The sequence below is a fragment of the Balaenoptera physalus genome (genome assembly GCF_965194825.1).
Source record: "Balaenoptera physalus genome assembly, chromosome: 2".
Taxonomy (NCBI): Eukaryota; Metazoa; Chordata; class Mammalia; order Artiodactyla; family Balaenopteridae; genus Balaenoptera; species Balaenoptera physalus.
Genome location: NC_138883.1, coordinates 50,585,644 through 50,611,397, shown reverse-complemented (window position 1 = coordinate 50,611,397; position 25,754 = coordinate 50,585,644). Strand labels below are relative to the sequence as shown.

General features: G+C 39.0%; 2 protein-coding genes across 2 annotated transcripts in view; one reads left to right on the top strand and one right to left on the bottom strand.

The window, feature by feature from the left end:
• The first annotated feature begins 2,258 nt into the window (after positions 1–2,258).
• KLHDC2 (kelch domain containing 2) lies at positions 2,259–14,681 on the top strand. Its single transcript, XM_082452195.1, has 13 exons — positions 2,259–2,734; positions 5,983–6,062; positions 7,765–7,882; positions 10,312–10,427; positions 10,728–10,809; positions 10,978–11,061; positions 11,588–11,668; positions 11,745–11,803; positions 12,215–12,324; positions 12,721–12,793; positions 13,900–13,987; positions 14,083–14,135; positions 14,375–14,681. Exons 1-13 carry the CDS (start codon positions 2,582–2,584, stop codon positions 14,496–14,498), a joined length of 1,221 nt encoding a protein of 406 aa, XP_082308321.1. The 5' UTR covers positions 2,259–2,581; the 3' UTR covers positions 14,499–14,681.
• A 1,143-nt stretch (positions 14,682–15,824) lies between these two features.
• The window catches only part of NEMF (nuclear export mediator factor), a 52,458-nt gene continuing 42,528 nt past the window's right edge, over positions 15,825–25,754 (bottom strand). Inside the window, exons 26-33 of the mRNA XM_082452077.1 lie at positions 25,133–25,286; positions 19,487–19,564; positions 19,155–19,352; positions 17,526–17,558; positions 16,598–16,698; positions 16,456–16,499; positions 16,296–16,375; positions 15,825–16,038 (exon numbers count right to left, since the gene is read on the bottom strand). Coding sequence (XP_082308203.1) covers positions 15,961–16,038; positions 16,296–16,375; positions 16,456–16,499; positions 16,598–16,698; positions 17,526–17,558; positions 19,155–19,352; positions 19,487–19,564; positions 25,133–25,286 — 766 coding nt within the window. The 3' untranslated portion in view covers positions 15,825–15,960. The remainder of the gene's footprint in view (positions 16,039–16,295; positions 16,376–16,455; positions 16,500–16,597; positions 16,699–17,525; positions 17,559–19,154; positions 19,353–19,486; positions 19,565–25,132; positions 25,287–25,754) is intronic.

Here is a 25,754-nt window from a genome sequence, read left to right as displayed (position 1 = left end):
CGTGTGGGCTTTTCTCTAGTTGCAGTGAGTGGGGGCCACTCCTTGCCGCGGTGCACGGGCTTCTCATTGCAGTGGCTTCTCTTGTTGTGGAGCACAGGCTCTAGGCATGCGAGCTTCAGTAGTTGGGGCACGTGGGCTCAGTAGTTGTGGCTCGCAGGCTCTAGAGCACAGGCTCAGCAGTTGTGGCGCACGGGCTTAGCTGCTCTGTGACACGTGGGATCTTCCTGGACCAGGGCTCCAACCCGTGTCCCCTGCAGTGGCAGGCAGATTCCCAACCACTGCGCCACAGGGAAGTCCCACACTGGTTGATTTTTGCATGTTGAATCAGCCTTGTATACCTGGGATAAGTCCCACTTGGTTGTGGTATATAATTCTTTTTTAATTTTTTGGATTTGATTTGCTAATATTTTGTTGAGGATTTTGGCATATATGTTCATGAGAGATATTGGTCTGTTGTTTTCTTGTGATGTCTTTGTCTGGTTTTGGTATTAGGGTAATACTGGTTTCAGAATGGGTTAGGCAGTATTCTCTCTGCTTCTGTCTTCTCAAAGAGATTGTAGATAATTTCTTCCTTAAATGTTTGTTAGAATTTATCCATGGACCCATCTGGGCCTGTTACTTTCTGTTTTGGAAGGCTGTTATTGATTCAATTTCTTTAATAGATATAGGCCTATTCAGATTATCTATTTATTCTTATATGAGTTTTGGCAGATTGTGTCTTTCAAGGAATCGGACCATTTCATCTAGTTTATCAAATATATAGGCATAGAGTTCTTCATAATATTTCTTTATTATCTTTTTAATGTCCATGGGATCTATAGTGATGTCCCCTGTTTCATTTCTGATATTAGTAATTTGTGTCTTCTTTTTTTCTTAGTTAGCCTGGCTAGAGGTTTATTGACTTCATTATCTATTCAAAGGACCAGCTTTTGGTTTTATTGCTTTTCTCTATTGATTTCCTGTTTTCAGTTTCATTGGTTTCTTTCTTTTCATCATTTCATTATTTTTCTTCCTCTTATTTTGGATTTAATTTGTTCCTCTTTTTCTAGTTTTCCAAGATGTAAACTTAGGTGATTTATTTTAGATCTTTCTTCTTCTCTAATATACGCACTCACTGTTATAAATTTCTCAGTACTGTTTTTACCCACCCCGCAAATTTTGATAAGTTGTAAACACAGGGGCAGTGGCTAGGGAAGAAATTACATACTCCGAAAATTTTAGTGAGAAGAGCCTTTTGATGTTGTTGTTTGAAGTATTTTACATAATGGTCCGCCGTGAAGATGGGGGAGGGAGAGGATAATAAAGCACACTCCTCTCACCAAATACATCCAAGTGTAGAGGCACCGTTAGATTAAGCATTTAAGATGCAGTCGAGTCTAACCCCGTTTTACAGGTGAGGAATCAAATTTAGATTAGAATGATTCTTAATTTTCTCTTGACCTAATTGAAAAGTATCATATTAAATGTAAGCGAAAACAGTATCTGTGTGAAAAGGATTCATTTTCCTCCCTGAAGGCTTGGGTGGTGAAGGTTTCTGAAAAGTATCATATTAATTGTAAGCGGAGACAGTATCTGTGTGAACACGATTCATTTTCCTCCCTGAAGGCTTGGGTGGTGAAGGTTTCTGAGACACTTTTTGAGCAGTTTTCCAAACTGGGTGGAGAATGCAACAGTAAATTAAGATTTCAGCTGAACCAAAAGACCTTATCGAGAGGAGATGTCGTGAACCTCTCTGCAGGCACAGTCGGGGTGGCACGCAATCCCAGAAATGCCACGCGCACCCAGCGGCACCTCCGCCGGGAAGCCGCCCAGCAATAGGGCTGGGACCACCTGGGAGAGGAGAGGAGAGGAGCCACCCCCACCCCATGTCCTCGGGAAGACAGGGCACTGACTCTGGAGACCCTGAGACCAGAAACTTACTAGTTAAGCAATTTGCTACCCCTTTCCCGGCTGTGAACCCTTTGAGAACATCCCTCAATCAAACAAGGCCTTCTGGGAAGAAACATTTTTTGCGAGAATCTGGCTAATTCAGCATATCCTTGTAGTGAAGGGAGGCGCGGAGTGTGCGTGGAAGTGCCTCCAGCTTCTGCGCCCAGACTTCGGCGGGCGAAGAAGAGGGCGGGGCGCCCCGGAGCCGGGCCGTCCGGGAGAAGGCGGCGGGACGACCCGGCGCTGGGGGAGCTGAGCGTCGGCCGCGCTTCCGGAGCTGGGCGGGCGGCGTCAGCGGAACGGGCGGTTCCTGCCTCGGCGTAAACAAAGGCAGTCTGCGGCGAGAAGCGAGCTGGAGGTGGGGCGGAAGGGCTGGAAGCAGGTACCGGCCCGAGGCGGACCCCTGCCCGTCTTGCTCCCGGCTCTGAGCCCTCGCCGCCCCCCGCCCGCGACCCCCGCCAGCCGGCGAGAGGCCGTCCTCGGTGAGGCGGGCCGGGAGGACGCGAGCGCGGGCGGCGGGGAGCGGCCCTAAAGCCGTGCCTTTCGCCGTCGCCGCCTCGCCTCGCGCCACCGTGCGTCTCCTTCCTTTTCCTTTGTCTTTTCCTCCGTCGCGGGTGCGGGGATTGTCGGTGAGCCGAAGTGCAGCCTCAAGATGGCCGATGGCTACGAGGACCTGCGGGAGGACGAGCTCCCGGGGCCGGCCTATGAGGGCTACGAGTCCGCGGAGCTCGCCTGCCCCGCTGAGCGCAGCGGCCACGTAGCCGTCAGCGACGGGCGCCACATGTTCGTCTGGGGCGGCTACAAGGTCAGTGGGTGGCCGGGCCGCGGCGGGCGTCGCTCGGCTGTTACTGGGTCGGGGGCGGCGGGCCGGCGGGAGGACCAGAGCGGCCGACCCGATCGCCTCCCGCGCCCCAACGTCGCGACTCCGCCCATTGGTCCCTTGTCCTCCGCGAGTGTGGGAATCTTCCCACGGGTCTCCCTACCGTCCCAAGCCTCCTGGTCTGTTGTCACGCCCGCCTTCTGCTTACAAACCCGCTCCCCGCCCCGCGCTGCTCGAGGCCGCCCAGCGCGCTCTGTTTGACATCCGAGCGTTATCTGGGGAGGGCACGGCGGGCGGTGCAGGACCGCGAAACGTGTTTTATTTAAAAGGGTTGGGGGTGTATAAGGTAACGGTGTGTGAGATCACTCTTATCCTTTATCAGGTCTACCTAGGAGCACATTACCCTGTGGAGCCGGGCTCAGGTGGCCCACTGATACCGTGGCCCACTTATGGGGAGACGGCAGTGTAGGAAAATGCCTCGGAATTCCCAAAGGCCGCAGGAATCGTCTTATTGAACCTTCCCGCCTGTTCAGGTGTCCCAGCTACATCCCAGTGTTATTGGAACGCTTTAGGGCTATTTTCCTTTTGGTTTCAGCTGAGAAAGGATGTTTTTCACAAGAAATCCCTATTAAGAAAATTAATGGAAAAGCTCTAGAAGTAACCAAAAAAATCAACAGGAACAACTTTTTTTTTTTTTTTTTTTTTTTAATTTATTTATTTATTTTTGGCTGTGTTGGGTCTTCGTTTCTGTGCGAAGGCTTTCTCTAGTTGCGGCGAGCGGGGGCCACTCTTCATCGCGGTGCGCGGGCCTCTCACCGTCGCGGCCTCTCTTGTTGCGGAGCACAGGCTCCAGACGCACAGGCTCAGTAGTTGTGGCTCACGGGCCCAGTTGCTCCGCGGCATGTGGGATCTTCCCAGACCAGGGCTCGAACCCGTGTCCCCTGCATTTGCAGGCAGATTCTCAACCACTGCGCCACCAGGGAAGCCCAGGAACAACTTTTAACTACAGAGTGCGGCTCTTTGACCCCTACTCGTGAACAATATGATTAGTTACCAGTTTAGAGCATTTACTTGCATTTCTTCTCTTTTCCTCTGTCTGGAAATCCTACCCAAGTGTCTCCTATTTAAACCTTCTCACTAGTTCTGCCCTTTGTTTTAGAGGTTCCCAGTAGCACTCCACATTCTAGAATCGTCTTATTTTCATTTGCTGGGGTGGTTCTGATCTATTCCTACCGAAAATATTCTTTTTAGTCTCTTTTGGTTTTAAAAATGATCTCCCCCCATCCCCATTTGCTTGAAATCTAGTCCGCTACACCTGTACCTTCCATGACTTGGAAGCACTTCTTGATTCTGGTAGTAGATTTTAGCTTATGGTACAGTGGATCATAGTTGACGTCTTTGAGATGACTCTCAAAAGATAGATGGGATAAAGCTTTCCTGATTACTTCATTTGGTTCCTTTTTGCCAATCCTAATTAATCTGGAATGTTTTCCCCAGCCTCCAATGAATGTGTTCAGAGGAGAGTATTTGGTAGGAGGAAGGTGGCCAGTATGTGGTGACCTTAATTAAAACGTAAGTAATTCCCTTGGAGAAAAGTAAACCTGTTAGTCTTCAGCCTAAACTACTTTATTCGTAATTCTATTTGTAAAACTCAGCAGTGTTGAGGGAATGGGACTTTTCACAAAGAAGGAAGGTGGGCAGAAGGAGGGTTGTCAGGGTGGAAGATTTCTGAAGCTGATTTGTGGAGGGCCTGGATGCCTAGGGCTGAGGCCAGGTGGAGAAGCATGATCAATGAAGTAAGTTGGTGGTTCCAAAACAGGCCATCCTCCCCATTTTGGCTAGAACCCTAAGAGTACCACAAACAGGCAGCCCTTGGAGATTGTTTTGATGGCAATAAACCTTAGCTTCCTACACAGAAGTCAGTTTTCCTCCTCCCACGAGCCTGATGTATTCCAGGTCAGCCTGCTATCTTGCTTCCAGCCTTTCCTTTCCTAAGTGGTGGAGTGGAAAGAGAAATGTTTACATGGCCAGCTGTTCTATTCTCTGTAATACTCAAGCTTGTAAGACTCTGACTCCCATTTCAGTGAACTGCAACAGTTTACTGTATATCGACATTGTTCAGAAAGCGGCCAGGGTGGTTCAAAGGCTGGAGAGCTCAGGCAGTGGCTGAAGCTGGAAATGCAGGGAAAGGAGGCGGGAATTCTGGTTCCACCATTCCTTGCTAAGCAGCCTTGGGCAAATTACCTTCCTCTCTGAAAAACCTGTGCCAGCTATTTGTTACGGTGGTTGTGAGGATTAAATAAAGCACTCCATGGACAGCACTTAGCTAGTTCTGGCATATGGTAAGCTCAGTCTGTTACCTGAAGGGAACTGGATCAGAACAAGGAACAAAATTTTGCACAAGGACTTAATATTTTCAGTTCTGCCCTCTCTGCTTCTTGGTGGAGAATGGATGGGTGAAAGGGAGAATGGCTAGAATACTCTACATCACCTGTTAGTGATCAGGTACTTTTTTTTTTTTTCTAATTTATCTATTTTATTTATTTATTTTTGGCTGCATTGGGTCTTCGTTGCTGCGCGTGGGCTTTCTCTAGTTGCGGCGAGCGGGCACTACTCTTTGTTACAGTGCGCGGGCTTCTCTTGTTGCGGAGCACGGGCTTTAGGCACGCGGGCTTTAGTTGTCGCTCGCGGGCTCTAGAGCGCAGGCTCAGTAGTTGTGGTGCACGGGCTTAGCTGCTCCGCGGCATGTGGGATCTTCCTGGACCAGGGATCGAACCCATGTCCCCTGCATTGGCAGGCGGACTCGTAAAACAACTGCGCCATGTGGGAAGCCCCAAGGATCAGGTACGTTCAAGGCAGACCTTTCTTTAGCGTGCTGACCATGGCACAGGTAATCTCCCATGAAGTCATGCAAGTGAGATTTGGTGCATGGACTATTCAGGATAAAGTGGCCTTAGAGATTACCTGAAGATCTCTTAACTTCCTGCACCATTACAACTGCTGTATCAACAATTTGTCTATATTAAGCATTACCTTGAGTATGTGGCATGGTACTGGGAGGATTGTGCATTTGATAGAACTGTTATAACCTATTTAACTTTTCATAACTCTCAGTATCTCAAATAAGATATACAATATGTATACAATATATATAAAATATACAATAGTGCCTCTTTAGAATACAAATTATTTTTTATATTTGCAATTTTTTTTGTTTCTTTGTTTTTTCTTAGAGTAATCAAGTCAGAGGATTATATGACTTTTATCTGCCTAGAGAAGAACTCTGGATCTACAACATGGAGACTGGAAGATGGTAACTGTGGATATTATGAGGGGGAATAAAAAATCCAAAAAAGGTTGCAAACAAAAACATACTCTGTAAAACCCACACTAATGAATAAAAATACTTTAATTAAAGATGCTAAGCTATCTATATATTCTGAAAACAGTGTTCTGCTAGTTTAGCTTAGCTGCTAAGCTTAGATGCTTTTGCATCTCTTTAGTAGTTCAGTAATTACTAGATGCTTTTATGACCTTGAAGAAATTTCTATTCAGAGCTGTGTCAAGTATTATAGTAATATTAAAGAGGTAGAGGCTTCAAATCCTGGAATGGAAATATAATAAAAGTTCCATATATTTTTTTTTTTCAAGATGTTGTCTTTGTTGTGTGCTATCTTGAATGAGAAAAGAATTTCCAGATTGTATCTGCTAGAAATAAAGGTAGTATTCTATTTTAATGAGCTCTAATATTAAAATTTCTATGCAAATCCCTTTGAAATAGTACGTTTTGCCTAAAAAACAAAATTAACTTAAATTTGCATACAAACTGTGGATATTCTGAAAGGACCTTTTGCCAGTTTCATACCAGTATTACTCGAGTATGTTCTTAGCAGAATTAATGTGATTCTCAAAATACTGGGTTGGCCGTGTTTAGGGACTTATAGTTTTCCCCATGATTTGCTTTGTGAAAACTTTGTGCATTACATACTTTAGCATATTAGAGATCTCAGAACTAGGAGAATAGTAGTTCCACTTGATTTAAAAGGTCAACTAAAAATAAACCAGGATTATTTTTGCACATAGCCAGTCAGTGTTAATCTAGCTGTTTGATGATCTTTTTCTAGAGAATTGGACATTTATAATAGTATTCCTTTAATATGGAAATTCTAATATTTTCTTTTAACAATTCAGCCCCATAAGGAATTTTACAAATTAAGCCTATCGAAACAAAGCTTGGGAATTCCTTGACGGTCCAGTGGTTAGGACTCTGCACTTCCACTGCAGGGGGCACGGGTTCGATCCCTGGTTGGGGAATTAAAATCCTGTGTGTTGCATGGCACAGCCAAAAACAAATAAAACACTTAAAGCTTAGTTAGCATAGATGAAGTGATATTCTGAGCAAAAGACCTTGAGTGTCGTATTAATATTCTGAATCTTAGAATTACTAGCTTTTTGATTCAGATTCACTTTTAGATTCAGAATGAGTTAAAACATGTAAAGAGCACTCAGAGGAGAGACTGGCCTATAGTAGGCACTACCTGAGTGTTGGGAGTATTACATAAAGTCCGAAACAGATTCGTTTGAATGGCTAAAAGGTGACTGAATTAAAAACACCTATTAATCTGTCAGGACTGAGATACTGAAGTTTTTTTTCTTTTGGGTTCTTGGCCCACTCAAAAACAAAAAACCATCATTTATGGCCAAGTAAGTAGAAAAGCAAACAATTTAGTTTGAGAAATGTAAGATGGTTTGCTCCTAGAATAATAAAATGACACGTAGGCTTTTAGAACCTCCCATGCTGCCACGTGTAGTACCTGCTGGCACAGCCTGTGGAATGGGTGAAAGGGATGAGTTCATTCTTTTAAGTAACTTTAGAGCTAGAAGAGACCCTCGACATAGCTACTCAGCCCGCTTATTTTTTCTTTTATTGTGGGAATAGAATTAGAGGAATGAATAGATTTTTGCATTTCTTCCTTTTTGGGAAATGTATTTACATTCAGTTTTTTCCCCCTTAGGAAAAAAATTAACACTGAGGGTGACGTTCCTCCTTCTATGTCAGGAAGCTGTGCTGTGTGTGTAGACAGGGTGCTGTACCTGTTTGGAGGACACCATTCAAGAGGCAATACGAATAAGGTTAGTGTTTCTAAGGACTATGGTTTAAGGCAGCTTTGTTCTTTTTCAGACAACTTCAGATTTCTAAGGTTAGCCCATACTTATTCTTGTTCCAGTTAAAAAATACATGTACTTGATTATGGTATGAATGTGCATTTTAGTATTTTTGTCTACCAGCCGGTATTTACCTGGGCCTTCTGTAAAATCAGCTTTGGTTGGTAAGGTGTGTGCAGTAACTTCCTAGGTTGTTTTTCTTTGTGTTCTTTGCAGCTACTTGTTCTTTCAGAACCCTGGAGTATTAGATGAGTATTAGTAAACTAAATGAAAACATGCAGCTAAGGGGGGGGGGCAGGGTAAAATTTAACAGGCCACAACTCAAAAAGCCATAAGGAGAAATTAACACTGACAGATTTTATATACTAACATTCCTATAACATGGCACCATAAGATACTGTTGTTCAGACTTAGTCTGCATCTTTACCAAATAGGAAAAAGGTATCAGTTTTTCTCTCCGGCCAGTAAGAGACAGATGCAGTCAGAAAGGTGCATGTGATATAGACTCTTAAAAATTCATTTATTTGGCAACTTAGTAAGCACCTTAATGCTGAGCACTTGCTTAGACATGGAGACAGAGATGAATGACACCGTCCCCGCCTCTAGGAGCTCACATTCTAGAAGGGACACATATAAGTAAACGATTTCAGTAGCATATCATAAAGAGAAACACAGAGTCAGCTCGTAGTAATGGCTCAGTAAAAATTGTTGAAACTGAAAAAGAATCCTTACCATTGTGTTTGGTAGGACAGAGGAACAGAAAAATGAAGTCTTCACCGAAGAGGTGATGCTTGAATAGAATCATACAATTGGAAGGGGTAGCCAAGATATAAATACCAAGATGCAGAGGTATAAGCAAATATCTTGTTCATGGACATGCCAAGTGATTTGCTGTAGATGAGCACATGGCTGAAGTGGTTTCAAATTTCAAACTGTGCTTCTAGAACTCTAGGGATTTCTTTGGGATGCCTTGGGACATGTGTGAGAGAAGCATGTGGTGTTGGGCAGGCTCCAGACTGCCCCTTCCTCCTCCACTTTAACAAGTGTAGCTCCACTTTTATTTTTATCTAATTTATTTATTCATTCACAGTTCACCTTAGGGTTCACTTTAAGTGAATAGTGTTGCACGTTCTGTGGGTCTGGACAAATATAATGAGATATATCCATCATTATAATGTCATATGAAGTATTTCACTGCTCATAAAAATTTCTGTACTCCGTGTATTCATCTCTCCTCTCCCCCCAAACTTCTGGCAACCATCAATCTTTTTATTGTCTCCATAGTTTTGCCTTTTCCAGATGGCATAATTGGAATCTATTTTTCTTTTCCTTTTCCTTGAAAAGAGAGGTTCAAAGCCTTTATGTCTGTAAGACCATTCATGGCCCATGCATGAGTGGACCTGACAGGCTCTAGGTGGCAAACTTCCCCGCTAAATACTGTAGCTTTTCTTCCAATATTGAGCCCTGTCCCACTGGTCCTGCCTAGTAGCCGCGCGGAGGTGCAGGGGGACATGTGTTGGGTATTTGCTCATAGGAAGGCCACAAGTTTTGTGCCTCTTGTCACAATGAACCCAGATTCCTGTTGGGTATGCTGTAAACAGAGGAGCCATTTCTTCAGGCCCTTATTTTTATATTTAGGCTTTTGCTAAAGATTTTGTTTGAAGAAAGGGTTCCGTGCCTCAAAGGTTTTGTGAGGCGCTACTGTAGGCTGTAGTTGAGCCATGTATTTTTCAGGGCCAAGGGGGAGAAAACTAAGTTTGACACAACATGAGGAAGCTTGGGAAAAAGAGAAGCTGTGGCTTTAGGGGAGTGGTCAGAGAAATGGTAGTAGTTAACTGACTAGAGTTGAGGAAAGGAAGCTTTAGGAGTCTAAGTAAAAAAAAAAAAAAAAAAAAAAAAGATTTATTTAAATACCTGGATGTGAAAGACAGACGAATACTTAATCTTTTCAGATTTATCCTTAGCTCCTAGAGTTAAGTAGGCACTTAAGACATGTTTGTTAAATTGAATTTGAAGATGAATTACTAAGTCTGATTTTTTGGTAATACCATCCTGATACCCGTAAATTAGATCAGTACAACTCAAAGTGCCTATCGAAGGCCAAGAATGTAAATCAACACGCGTTCTATTCCTTCATCAAAAAAGTGTGGTATGGGAAAAAAATAAGCTGAACTAAACAGGGTACACAGTGACTTAGGTAATTTACATTCTGGCAGAAATTTCTTATCTAGACTCAGACCAGTAACACTTTGCAGACTAGCAGCCAGTCTGCAGTTACACTTTTAGTAGTACTGAATTAGATGACTTTCTTATTAGCATGAATGCAATAAAATTAAATGCCAAGGTTGAATTTCTTTCATGTAACCAAATCTAACTGAAATCATTGCTTCTGACAGTTCTACATGCTGGATTCAAGGTCTACAGACCGAGTATTACACTGGGAAAGAATTGACTGCCAAGGAATTCCTCCATCATCAAAGGACAAACTCGGTGTCTGGGTATATAAAAACAAGTGAGTTAGCAGCACTATAGGTTTGGGTTTTTATGTGGAAAGTGCTTTGCCATCCAAGTATCATTAACCAATAACCATTGTAACAGTAGAACACGCCTTCGAGCGCCTATGAGGATTAAGTGAATTGATGGTAAAGCACCTAAGACATAAATGTTAACCATATTAGCCATTATTATTTGAATAAGTAGTATTATATACTCAAGTGTGCCTTCTCAACTCATGGGTAAGACAAAATAAAAAAAAATCTCTTGTATCCTGTGGATGTTTGACTTTTTAATGTCTTGGTTTTTTATCAAACAGGTTAATATTTTTTGGAGGGTATGGATATTTACCTGAAGATAAAGTATTGGGAACTTTTGAATTTGATGAAACATCTTTTTGGGTAAATGAAGTTTCGTATTTGCATATGGCCTACTTAGTCTGTTGAAATAATACACTTTGTTTGCTATTAGCTTTGTTCATTTTGCTCTGTTAATAAACCAGACAAAGGCTATATGATTTTACAAGCATTACTTGTAAAATAACTCAGATTCTTATTTATTTTCTGTAGAATTCAAGTCATCCAAGAGGATGGAATGATCATGTACATATTTTAGACACTGAAACATTTGTCTGGAGCCAGCCTATAACTACTGTGAGTTACTGAAGAATAATGAATTATTAAAGCAAGGCTGCTTAGACGAGAAGGAGAGTTGGCAGGTGGTGTAAAATTGACAGTTTGTTATTCTCCAAGGAGTCTAAAACTCAAAAAAGTTTAATGAATGTATAGACTAGCCCAGCATCTATTATCTAATAGCTGTTAAAGTGGTATTGTTTGTAATTAAATAAATGACCTAGTGCTGGATTGGAATTTTAAGTTACTCAAATATTAGATTTCTTTTTCCTCTGACACAGATGTCATATAATATGCTAGCTTTTGTTTTAAAAGATAAAAGTAAAGCAAGCAAGCATTCTATTGTATTAACTATCCCCTTCAGTAATGTAACTCAGAAACTCCCAGTTTGCTAGTCAGCCTTCAGTACTGCTGTCTACTGTAAGTTTGCACTTCAGCTTAAAAGCTCAAGTGTCTTGCACGTTCTTATCCCACATCCAGAGTAGACTCTTTCTGGTATTTACAAAATGTTCACTTATTTATTAAATTGCTTTTATGACTTTACTAGGGTAAAGCACCTTCACCTCGTGCTGCCCATGCCTGTGCAACTGTTGGAAACAAAGGCTTTGTGTTTGGAGGCAGATATCGAGTGAGTATATAAAACAGTTTCAATGATTTGCTTTTGAATTACTCAAAATGATAACTAATTAATTATCCTTTTCTAGGATGCTAGAATGAATGATCTTCACTATCTTAATCTGGATACATGGGAGTGGAATGAATTGTAGGTATCATTTTAGATAATTATTTAGAAAGTTTTTCCAAGAAATTTCAATGGATTTTTCCCTTACTCTATTATTAGTATATAATGTACTTGCTTACATTTTCTGTAACTATGAATTTAAGTAAACATAATCACTAAATCCTTAAAGAAGGAATTTTAAAATTTTCAGTTCCCATAACTATGCCTGGCACATAGCATGTGCTCAGTGTTTACTGAAAAGATCTAAAGTTGACTCTTCCTTCAAAGAAAGTAGTCCATTCTAAAGCATGTAGTTAATACCAAGAAGCCTTTTTAAAGTCTCTTTTCAAAATTCCATATAAATTTTTAAAGAAAACTTCTTTAGTATTTCTCTGCATTAAATACAGTAGCGGCTTTTAAATGTAGATATTGTAACTTAGCTATTATTTTCAGAATTCCACAAGGCATATGCCCAGTTGGCCGATCTTGGCACTCACTAACGCCAGTTTCTTCAGATCATCTCTTTCTCTTTGGAGGATTTACCACTGATAAACAGCCACTAAGTAAGTACTTTAAAAACATTAAAAAGTTATTATATATCATTCATAAGTAATACATGAATAGCTGAAAAAAATCAGTATTTTAAATTTATCAGAGGGCTATAGGGTTGGTTAGAAGGTTTGCTATTAATTTTGATCCTATAACATACCTATAATTGTTTTCATATGACACATCCATTGGTCCAGTAAAAAAATGACCTGGAACACTTTGCCCTGCTAAAGGGCTGTAACATGCAAAGGGCTTACTTGGTTAATTGCAGGAAAAAAAAGGAAATATACTTTCTGTATCTACTCAAAATCTGATTTATTACTGTTCTTACTAAAGCTATGCTCTTTAAATATCAATGTCACGTTAACAGAATAACATACTTCATAGCTCTTTTTCTTTGCTTCAATCAGGTGATGCTTGGACTTACTGCATCAGTAAAAACGAATGGATACAGTTTAATCATCCCTATACTGAAAAACCAAGGTATGAACTATTTAAAAGCTAATTCTTGTGCTGAATGAATGAGGTCCATAGAGATGTACAAGACTGGTAATGATTGAGGAAATTTGATTGGCTGCATTCAGTTCATCATTCTTATTATAAGGACCCTAGCATTCACTAAGGTTTAACATCGTAGCTTTTGGAAGAAGAGAAAACCAATGTTATCCTAGTATCAGTGCTTTCTTTTTTATCATCTGTGTTTGAAAAATAGGGCTGGATTTTGATTTTTGCTTCATCATAAAATTACTGACATTGTTAAAATTTATACTCAAGCTCTTTAGTCAAGTGAGTTGAACTGTTTCTAGGTTTTTCATTAAAAAAACAAAAAGGAACTGGAAAGGAGAGAATTTCAAAACCCTAAAGAATGTTTATGGCAGTGGGGGGGAGGGGCTGGGGGGGAGAATCAAGAACTTTAAATCAGATTTGCAGTTGTGCTGTATAACAAAGATCAAGAAGTCAAATCATCCAAAAAGAGCCTATTAAAACACTGATAGTTATTTTTCTTGTTACTCTCGAAAAGAATTGTTACAAAGACTGCTAAAGGAAATGATGCAGTCAAAGTTGGTGTTCAAAGCACATCTGGATAATGTCAGCCTGCATTTTTCCCCACACCTCTGACCTAAGTACAGTCATGCTGCTAAGACGTCATTTGGCACAAATATTCTTTCCATAGAGTTATCAGGCCTGAAGATACTTTGTTCACTCAGGCAAAGTCAGCATCCCTCAGTTGTTTTGTGTGAGGCCAACTGGTCCTGCCTATGAAAAGAGGAAAAGAAGCAGAGGGCATATACCACTAATCCCCCGTAAGACTTTTATTGCTAACAAAAACCTAGAGAACAGTTCAGTTCAGATTCCTCATTGCATAAATTAGGAATGGACCAGAAAGATAAAATGGTAACATCCAGATAAAACAGACATTGATTTTTCTAGCTTTTGCTACGTTTCCTTGAGATAACTGCATCTCACCATTATGTTTTGGGCTGCACTAAAGATCTTTAGTCTTTATTTCATCATCTCTATTCTGTAGTATAAATGATCAGTTTGGTGTTCAGGGTGACTTCAAACTCAGGTTTTTGTTTTAAATGTAGATTATGGCATACAGCTTGTGCCAGTGATGAAGGAGAAGTCATTGTGTTTGGTGGGTGTGCCAATAACCTTCTCGTCCATCACAGGGCTGTAAGTACACTACCCTTTATTAAAGGACACTTCATAATATTGCTGAAGCTTTCTTGTGAAGTACTTTTAATATATTCTTCATGTCTGTTTTTCAGGCACACAGTAATGAAATACTTATATTTTCAGTTCAACCAAAATCTCTTGTAAGGTAAGTAACTTTTTACTTGGTACTTACTTTAAATTGTGTTTCTTAAACACTTTAAATTAGTGCTCTTGAAAAAACAGGTTTATGGATAATTTAAGGGCAATAGCAAGCCTTCACTGATAAAACTATCCAGTTCCTATGAAAATCTTTAAAGTGCTTTTTCTTTTTTGGTAGTTCTTCAAGTGAATGTACTTCTAAACCGTAAAGTGAAATTATTTTTTTCTTTCTTTGTCCACTTTCAGGCTAAGCTTAGAAGCAGTCATTTGCTTTAAAGAAATGTTAGCCAGCTCGTGGAACTGCCTTCCAAAACACTTACTTCACAGTGTTAATCAGAGGTTCGGTAGTAACAACACTTCTGGATCTTAAGGCTTCATAGACAGTGCCTCTGATCACTTGCATGGACAGCAATTCTGTAAACATCAGAGTGACATTGTTTATATAATTATGTGCATTGTTGTAGTTTGCAGCTTTTTAGTTTCAGTGTGCATGTGAATGGCCTAGAGAACCTATTTTTGTGTCTAAAGTTTACAATAAATGTATTTAACACCAGTAACTGTCTTCTATTAAAACAAAAGTAAGTTAATACTTGGGCTTTTTACCCCAAAAAATGGTTATTATATTTCCTATTTGGTAACATCAGGATATATACCTGTAGAAACATTATACTAATTATCCTTACCATTATCAAAATGGTGAAGTTATTTTTTAAAGAAAGACATGAATATTTCAGATGTTTTTTTAATGGCACAGTAGTCTATTATGTTGTATTTACAACACTAGGCTACATAAAGGTTTTTGTTTTTAACAGTAACTTCAAAAGGAAAAATATTCTCGATAAGGTTAAGCAGGTAAAAGAAACCTTGGAAGGACCAACAGCTGTTTAGTACTTTTTGACCTTAATGCTTCGGCATAGGGGCCGGGGCAAGTGCTCATGTTGACTCTAGGCAGCTGTTGTTATCTAATTAATTATTTTAAAAGTAACAGTTTTGTAGCTCATAAGGAATGGAAATAATGTATGACTTTATTCTCCATTCTGTTAGGAGACAGACAGAAGAAGAAAGCTGGGTCAGGAGTCTTTAGTGGTAAGCCTAAAAGTGCACTTATGATATTATAGGTTAAGATACTCTGTAACATGCTACTGATAATTACTAGAAGTGGAAAATAAATTGGTACAGAGCTGAATGAGATTACAAGGAAGAAATTAAGATGAAAAGTAAAGGTGTATAAATGCATGGAAATTATCAACACCAATTTCTTCTAGGTGTTGTTATCTCTTAAGCTGAGTCATGGAAATGATTGATTTGTATTTAAAATCTGGTCTAATATGGGTAAAGGCAGAAGAAAGTCTACTCTTTCACTGCTTAGGGTTTTCAAGACTTAATCCTAAATGTTTAACCACCCCCAATCCCCACCACCACCAGGAAAAAAACTTGTGATTGGCCTGTAATATACGTTATACACAGTAAACTATCAAGTCAATAGTCTAAGCAGTTGAGCCACTTCACTATTCCATTTCTTTACAGCATGAAATGAATACTTAATATTAACCTCCCAAATTTCAAGAAAATGTAGGAGGATAACTACAGATGTATACAATTAATTAGCATTTAGCTGTCCACAGGTATTTTAGGAAATCCTATCATAGACACTGTTTCCTCTCTATAAAACTGGAAAAAAAACAACAACAAGAAGTCCTTTTGGCGAATACAAGGCAACGTTTAGTTCATTTTTAAATGCGGAAGTCTTGTTACATGATGTTTTCATCTCTGAACTTCCAAAAGGCTATATAAAATTGACTCTTCTCAAATATTTTAGGATTTCATTTCAGCTATTTTCTTTTTACATTCAGAAGATTGGGTGCAGACACTTTCACTTTGCCAGGAATGTTTCTTGATAAATCCGTGTCCTAAAAAAAAGAATTGTTGAGTATCTTCACAATCATATTTTCTTTTATGACAATTATATGTCCTCTGCTGTCAAAAGAATGGCATTTCTAAAATTTTCACCCAATATGATTTTACTTATTTTATATTGCTTCTAGTAAGACCGCATTTTCTACCAAAATAACAGCTGCAGGTTCCATCTACTAACAAAGCAATAACTAACTGCTAACATTTTTAATTGCACCATCAATCTCCAGAGGTTTCTAGAGGAATACTTTACCTTTACACTGCGGAATAAGTCTTTTTCTCTTGCTGTTGCTTCCTTGGAATGCATGAAACTATTCAAGGCTGTTTTTGCAGCTGTAAATAGAAAATAGAAAAATCTACTTCTGTTCAGTCAAGAAATGTTTAAACATAATTCAAAAAAAGATTTTAAATACCTTTTCCCTTTTTCTGAATTCCAGGAGTAAGTTTCACTTTGTATCTTTAAAAAGGAATTGCATGTGTTACTAAATAGAGATTACAAAACAATTCATGAGTCAGTGCTGGGGCAGCAGTTTGAGTAAACTCATGATGACTTACTTATAGTTTGTCATGGTGTTGTATGGGGCACATATTGGAATGGCAAACAGGAGTACATCTTCAGGATGTGGCTGCCCCGTCAAAGAGTCAAACAGATTTTCCTAAAAAGGGAAAATAAAAACGATTATAAAAATAATTTATACCAGTCCTAAAAGAGGAAAACTCTAATAAAACACTGTCAGAATCAATATATTTTATCATTTTCTGATAAACAGTCTTACACCCTTCGGAGCAATAAAGCAGAGCTTAATGACGATTTTTCAAATGGCACCTATTGAAACATTTAAAAGAGAAAGGGAGAAAAAACTTGTTGGAGACATTTTTGGTTGTCACAACTGAAGCGAGGTTGGGGGAGGAACTAGAGTACGACTGACATCTGCTAGTGGGTAGATGCCAGGGATGGGACAACTCCCCACAACAAAGAATTACCTCCTCCAAAATGTTAATAGTGCCAAAGTTGGGAAACCCTGGGCTAGAACAGTCTTCTCTCATGCCTGTCCTTAAGGAGAAATTCTATGGCTTCTTAGAGTTCCCATTTTGTGGACTGCATTCAAGATTACCCATATTTATTTAACAACAGGAGTAAATTTAGATTTAGGACAAAACACTTGGTACAGTTGGTGCTTACTATATGCAGTGAACTTTTCTAAACACTTTATGTATATTATCTTAATTCTCAAAACAACTCTCTCAGTAGGGGCAATTATTATCCCCATTTTTCAGATGACAAAACTGAGGCGTATAGAATGTTTCCAAGGTTGTAGTTATATGTAGTAAAGTTGGGATTCAAACCCAGAATGTGTGACTCTAGAGCTTGTAGTCTTTTCTTAGTGATTTAAGTTTTAATTAGTTAGAAGTTGTGTGTCAGGTATTCTGGGAACTGGATTGCAGTTAGTGTTGTAGTAGGAACCCCAATACAAAATCATACCTCATTTCCCTGTTGCTCCAGATCTTGCTCTTCCTGTTCCAAATATATAAAATTTTAAGTCAGTTATAACTTAAATTGAAATTCCAAACCATTAAAAACTATGAGGAGAAAGAAAAAGTGATAAATAAGACTGAGTAAATTAATATGTGTATCTAATATAGCAGAAAGCAATGCCATTCAAAGAGAAAAAAAGACTGTTTCCCTAAAGTTTCAAAAAAAAGACTTCCACAGAATATATGCTAAAGTAGTGAATGCTATTAGGACAATTTAAAGTGACAAATAAGCTTGACAGGTTTGCCAGGGGGAAAGAAAATGGAGAATTCTGGTGAACAGAACTTTTATTTGCTAGTCTCTGTTCAACAGTTTTAGGATGAATTTTTCACATGTTACGATAAGCTTAATTTTATTTGCTTATTCACATTAAAAAAAATCTGTCTGAAGATAATCTATTATTGATGAAAGCACATTCATAATTAACACCTCTGAATATCTGAATCTAGGGTTTACAGAATAGTATAAAAATTTGAGGACAAAAATGAGTTTTAATATTACTAAACAACACTGTTCAGGGAAAAAAGAAAACAGTATCACTTAGGATCCCTGTAAGCACTACCTGCACTGAATAGAGCACACAATTACAACCAAAGCTTTAACTGCCATAAATAAAAATACAAAGTGAAACAATTTTTTTTACAAATTGATAAAACAATAAATCCTTTGTTCAGAATTTCAATAAGATATATATATTCATGCAAAAAGATATACGTAAGGGGGGGCGGGGGGCTTCCCTGGTGGCGCAGTGGTTGGGAATCCGCCTGCCAATGCAGGGGACATGGGTTCGAGCCCTGGTCCGGGAAGATCCCGCATGCCGCGGAGCGGCTGGGCCCGTCTGCCACAACTGCTGAGCCTGCGCTCTGGAGCCTGCGAGCCGCAACTACTGATCCCTGCATGCCACAACTACTGAGGCCTGCGCACCTAGAGCCCGTGCTCTGCAACAGGAGAGGCCACCTCAGTGAGGGGCCCGCGCACTGCGGCAAAGAGTGGCCCCTGCTCACCGCAGCTGGAGGGGACCCGCATGCAGCAGCAAAGACCCAACGCAGCCAAAAATAAATAAATTAAATAAATAAGAAAAAAAAATAGCTAATCAGAATTAAAAGATATACGTAAGGCTGGGCTTTTGTATTCAGTTGATAGAACAACTAGGCAACTATATTAACTGGAAAAATTGTTAACATCTCACACTGTAGCTAGGTTCAACATCATGTAGGATACTATAACATATATATATTCTTATAGAAAAACCTAGAAAAGTGCAAATTCCTTTCTCACTCATCATCAAGATAATCCTAATTATCTTTTATTTTAACTAAGTTCCCACCAGAATCTAGCCTCTCCATAAAATTTTCTAATGGCTTATGATAAACTTTTTATGAGCTATCAACACTACCATTTTTATGCTTCTATACTGCAATTTTAGTCTTTTAGGTTGTATTTCTAAGATGACTTTCCATTAAGAATAGCGTTACCACTCATCCTGGTTTTAGCACTGTAAATCCCATGTCCTGGGAACCCTGGGATGGTCGGTCACCCTAATTAAGAAGCAAAAGCCCACATGTGTGGTAGCCTTACCTTGTCATCATGTGGATCATCTACAGCCAAGTCTTGTAACTCATGAGTTGTAACTTCAAGGGATGGAGTTTCTTTCTTTATGCTGTCTGAGACTCTTGGTCCGCCTTTAGGTTTCTGGGGCTGTTTCTTCACTGGTTCATCCTTTATTTTACCTTTCTTCCCCTTCTTCCCTTTTTCTTCTTTGTTTGAACCTGCAGACTTCAATTCATAGAGGGAAAAACAGTTAATGTTGTCAGTATTTTAACAAAGTATTGAATGTAAAGCATATGATAGGCAGTGGTCTGGATGCCCTTGAAAAACAAAAGAAGAAAATGTTTTTAGATGTTATTTACCCCTAGCAATTTCATGATGAGCTCACGTTCTTCTTCATCTTGGTCCTTGTACTTTTCCTTCATTTTTTTCATTTTACTCTACAAAATAAAAAAATTTTGGTTGGAAAAATTCAGCAGTAAAAAAATGTCAACACATGTTTTGTAAAGAGAAGGTGCTACTTTATTTCTGTCAGAGTTGCTTATTGAGTAAGGCACCATTATAACAAACAACATGAAGTCTATAAAGATGGATAAACCATAGTCCTCACCCTCAAACAATTTACCATCTGGCGGAAAAAGAAGATACACAGAAGAGTAAGGACAAATTAATGCAAAATATTCTAAATACAAACAAGTTTACTTTTAAGATAATTTAGAGAAAGGAGACATTTTTTTCACCTTGAGCAAGAATTGTAGGGAAGAAATAAAGCACAACTAAAAGATGCATAGTACCTGGGAATACATGAACAGCAAGATTATAAGGTAAAGACAGAGCAGAGTAGTAACAGCAAGTCATCGCACTTGGTTGGCATCAGGATACACATATAGAGGAAGAACAGGAAATAAGGCAGCAAAGCTTAGCTGGGTATTTATTGTAGAGGCTATCAATACTTCGAATTTTACCAGTTAAACTACTGATTCTTTACTCTGGGTACACATCCAACTCACCTGAGCAGTTTTTAAAACTACAAACATACAGGCTTCACCTTCAAAGACTTTTTATCTTGACTAGTCTTAGCTAGGGCCCAAATAACAAATTTTTTAAATTTTAAAGATTGCTTTAAACAAGACACACAAAAACCCACTAACTATAAAAGACTGATAAATCAGACTTCATTAAAATTAACAAATGCTGCTCATCAAAAAACACTACTACAGGGACCTCCCTGGCCATCCAGTGGTTGGGACTTTGCCTTCCAATGCAGGGAGTGTGGGTTCGATCCCTGGCAGAGAGCTGAGATCCCACATGCCTCTGGGCCAAAAGACCAAAACATAAAACAGAAGCAATATTGTAACAAATTCAATAAAGCCAAAAAAAAAAAAGTCCACATCAAAAAAACCCCACTACTACAGAAGTGAAAATGCAAGTCTTGAAACATGAAAAGTAGTTATAATACATATAACCAAGAAAAGACTTGTATTCAGGATTTCAAAGAACTCCTAAAAATCAACGAGAAAGCTGGACAACCCAACTTTTTAAAGCCAAATTAAGTTTCAGTATACACACACTTGAATGACTTAAAAAACGCTAACAGGGCTTCCCTGGTGGCGCAGTGGTTGAGAATCTGCCTGCCAATGCAGGGGACACGGCTTCGAGCCCTGGTCTGGGAAGATCCCACATGCTGCAGAGCAACTGGGCCCGTGAGCCACAATTACTGAGCCTGCGCGTCTGGAGCCTGTGCTCCGCAACAAGAGAGGCCGCGATAGTGAGAGGCCCGCGCACCGCGATGAAGAGTGGCCCCCGCTTGCCACAACTAGAGAAAGCCCTCGCAGAGAAACGAAGACCCAACACAGCCATAAATAGAAATAAATAAATTTTAAAAAAAAATCATTTAAAAAAAAAAAAAAAACACGCTAACAATACCAAATGTTAGTGATGACGTGAAGCAACTGGAACTCTGATACATTGCTTGATGTGAAATTGGTACAAGTACTCTGGAAAACTGTTTGGTAATATCTACTAAAGCCAAACACAATATGTGCGCTATAACCCAGCATTTCCACTCCTAGCTATACACAACAGAAATGCACACTTGCGAACCTAAAAGATACATGTCTTCGATTATCAACAATACAGCAGACAGAAATTTTGGCAGATCCATCATTGGAATGCTATTTAGCAATGCAAACGAACTACTGTTACACACAACAACATGGATGAGTCATAAGGTTGAGTGAAAGATGCCAGACCAAAGAATATATACAGTATGATTGCTTTTTTACATAAAGTTCAAAAACAGGCAAAATAATCTACAGTGATTAAAGAATAATGTTCTTCTCTGGTGGGGATACTATTTATAGAAAGGGACAAGGGTGAGCCCTCTGGAGTAATATAAACATTCAAGTGTCTTATTCTGAGTGGTGGTTTCACAGATATTTGTGCATATAAAAACTGAGCTAAAAACAAGATTTGTGCATTTTACTATGTGTACATTACACCTCAAAAAACAAAAAACCCCAAGAATAAAATAAACACTATTACCAATAAATTGAACCAAGAAATGGAAAACCCAATAAAAAGAACAGTTTCTTGGAAAATATAACTTAGGAAAACCAACTTTGAAAAAACCAGAAAACCTGAATGATAATCACTAAAAAAAATTAGTTAGAACTTAAAAACCTACCCATATATCCCTAAATATCAGGCCCGGCTTTATAAGCAATTGCTAAAAAAATTTCAAGGAACAATCTCCATTTTACACAAAGTACTAGAGAGCAGAAAAAGGGAAAAGTATCAAACTTACTTTATGAAGCTGGTATCACCTAGATACCAAAAACAGGCAAGGACAGTATTAGGGGCCAGTTTAAGAGATTTTCTTAAGTAATTTACCACACTAACTCATGAAGGGAGAAAAATAATACATGCAGAAAAACCATTCAATAAAATTTAACTCATCATTATTAAAAGTAGCCCTTTGTAAAGGGTATTTATCAACAACCCACAAGAAACATCCTACAATGTTAAAGATCTCAGAAATAGTCCCTTTAATGTATAACAAAGAAGCACACTATTGTTACTTTTATGTAACACTCTACTGATGTTTGAGCCAGTACAAGGTGAGAAAAATAGTAATAGATGTTAGGATTAGAAGAGAAGAAAAGCCGTTATCTGTAGACAGTGACTGCCTGAATCTCATCTGTAGATGAAATATTAAATATTCAGTGAGATTGCCTAATACTAGATCTACACATGAAAATTGTCTTTCCATATACCAGTAACTAATAACCATGAAGTGGAAGTTTTAAAAATACAACATTTACTGGACTTCCCTGGTGGCACAGTGGTTAAGAATCCGCCTGCCAATGCAGGGGACATGGGTTCGAGCCCTGGTCCAGGAAGATACCATGTGCCGTGGAGCAACTAAGCCCATGCGCCACAACTACTGAAGCCCGCGTGCCTAAAGCCCATGCTCTGCAACAAAAGAAGCCGCCACAATGAGAAGCCCGTGCACCACAATGAAGAGCAAACCCCGTTTGCTGCAACTAGAGAAAGCCCGTGCGCAGCAAGGAAGACCCAACGCAGCCAAAAAATAAAAATATACCATTTACAAAAAGTAAGACAATTATAAGTAGGAAGAGATAGGATGTACAAGACTCTAAAAGGAAATATATCTTTATTGAAGAATATAAAATATTATATACTTATGGTCCACATTCATGAACAGTTAGACTCAATATGGTAAAGATGATAGTTCTCCACAAAATAATCTAAAAATTTAATGTATTTTAGTAAAAATTCCATCAGGATTCACCTTGGAACTTATCTGCAGAATATTTCATTGTATAAATGCACCATGTTATTTTTTGTTATTTTATATTATTAGGCATTTATGATTTTCAGATTTTTTGCAATTATAAACATTAACTTAGGAGAATTCCCTGGTGGTCCAATGGTTAGGACTGTGCGCTTTCACTGCCAAGGGCTCAGGTTTGATCCCTGGTGGGGAACGAAGATCCCACCAGCCGTGCGGCGCGGCCAAAAAAAAAAAAAAAAAAAAATCAACTTGATGAATATCCTTAGTGCATACATGTGATTTTTTTAGGATAAATTTCTAAAAATAAGAATTGCTGAGTGAGTCAGAGGACAAATGCATTGTTAAGGACTCTTTTTTTTAAAGCATTTATTTATTTACTTATGTGGCTGCTTTGGGTCTTAGTTGTGGCACGCAGGATCTTCACTGTGGTATGCGAGGTCTTTCATTGTGGCGCACGGGCTCAGTAGTTGCGGTGCACGGGCTCTCTAGTTGTGGCGAGCAGGCTGTAGAGCACGCAGGCTCAGTAGTTGCAGTGCGCAGGCTTAGCTGCCCTGTGGCACGTGGGATTGTAGTTCCCCAACCAGGAATCAAACCCACATACCCTGCATTGGAAGGCAGATTCTTAACCACTGGACCACCAGGGAAGTCCTGAATTGTTAGGACTCTTGCTGGAAATTCCCATGGTATATATTCAAACTTTTATTGAATGACTGAACACACATTATCTATTAATTTGATGGGTGAAAAAATTCCCCTTGTTGACATAAGCATTTCTCTGATCCCTGCTCCCCCACCCCCCAATCTGTCATTTGTCTTTCAATTTTATTGATGGTTCTTTTCTCCACCTGATATTTACTTCAATATTTTTAAAAACATGACTAGCCACTAATTTTTAATGTTTCATACCCTCCCAATCTGTAATAATACTTTATCAAATACTAAATTTTAAAATACACAATTTATGGTTCTATGTGTAGATTTTATTCTGCCTCACTTTTCTATCTGGCTGTTCCTATGTTAACACATACTGTTTTAATAATTCTAACAGTAAATGTTTTACTACCTAGTAGGGAAATTCGTTCCTTGATCTTCTTTTTCAAGATTTTCTGGGACTTCCCTGGTGGTGCAGTGGTTAGGAGTCCGCCTGCCAATGCAGGGGATTTGGGTTCGAGCCCTGGTCCAGGAGGATCCCACATGCCGTGGAGTAGCTGAGCCAGTGAGCCACAACTACTGAAGCCCACATGCCTAGAGCCGGTGCTCCGCAACAAAGACAAGCCACCGCGATGAGAAGCACGAGCACCGCAACGAAGTGTGGCCCCCACTCGCTGCAGCTAGAGAAAGCCTGCGTGCGGCAATGAAGACCCAACAGAGCCGAAAATAAATAAATAAATAAATAATTGTATTTTAAAAAAAAAGATTTTCTTAGCTATTATATATATCTATTAGATATAGATAGATATATCTAATAGATATATCTATCTATTCTCTGGTATTTACTCTTTCAAATGAACTTCAGAATTACTTTATCAAGTTAATTAAAATCTCAATTCTTTTTTGAATGACTTCATGTTGAATTTACATATTAATATGAATTGATTTCTTCCCTTCCATATGTATAGTATATCCTTTCACTTATATGAAGCCCACTGGAAAAAAACATAGGAAATTCTGACTACTATGGATGGAAGAAAGATAAAACATGATCTTTACTAAGATCTCAAAGGAATTTAATTTTCCTAAATATATACCTATACATCAGCTCACAATCTCTTTACACTGCTACAACATTTTTTAAAGTACAGTCTATACCCACTACCTCTTCCTTCATTCCTTACCTTTATAAAATATGTAAGAACTGTAACCAAAATTGCATTAATAACTGAAAAAGAAATTACTGAGTTAAATTATCAATGGAGACCAGCATTGCCAGTTATTAGCTGAGTGTCTCTGGCAAATAAATCACAATCTCCTATTACTCTTCTACATAACATGAAAGCTTCTGTACAGATGATCTTAAAAGAACAGAACAGTGATCTCTATGCTCCCTAAACACTATCTTTTCAACTAATTTTCAAAAGAAGTCACACAGGATTATTCTTTTGTCTACATCTTCTGTTTCATTTAAACCTCAGAACTTCATTTGTGAATCATGTAGTACTAACTTTAACAGCTCACCCCAAAGCTGTATTACCTTTTGTCCTCGTTTCATTGGCTGCACAGCCGGGACATTTTTGCTGGTGTTCTGATGAGTTTCAATGTGTAGAACATTTTCTTTTTCTTTGTCCTTTCCTTCTATCATTTCTAAATCCCCTGAGTCACTTGGAAGCTTTTTTTTCTTCATTTCCCTAAATATAAATGAAATGGAAACATCTAAGAATTTCATATTCTTAGTACCCTAAAAAAATTACATGGGGAGGGGAACATGTGCAATATATAAGAGATCAAGGCTTCTGCTTAATTTGTTATCACCAGGCTGCAGTATACAAGAAGTGCAAGTCATTATACAAGAAAAAGCTGAAAATTTTTCTCTCATGCATTTATCATTCTTTCTGTCATCCAGGCTCAAAATACTGTCATCCTTGACTTATCCTGATTCAGTAGCCACATTTAGTCCCTCAACACTTTGATGGCCAGGCACTGGGATTTGTAGTCTTCGTATCAACATGGCCTTGGCAGACGTTAGGTATTCAATAAAACATTTGTGGATTGGTTAGCAGAATAAATGGATTTAAAAAATAAGCAGATTAAAGAGGAAAGGAAAATTCTATTACTGTGATATTTTTCATGTGCGATCTCTTCTATTCCCAATGCCA

Excerpts from the sequence above, each read along its gene's own strand:
- KLHDC2 (XM_082452195.1), top strand. The coding sequence starts at position 2,582 with ATGGCCGATGGCTACGAGGACCTGCGGGAGGACGAGCTCCCGGGGCCG. Across the intron at positions 10,810-10,977 it reads TTGATGAAACATCTTTTTGG|AATTCAAGTCATCCAAGAGG; the intron begins GTAAATGAAGTT and ends TATTTTCTGTAG. Across the intron at positions 11,062-11,587 it reads GGAGCCAGCCTATAACTACT|GGTAAAGCACCTTCACCTCG; the intron begins GTGAGTTACTGA and ends TGACTTTACTAG.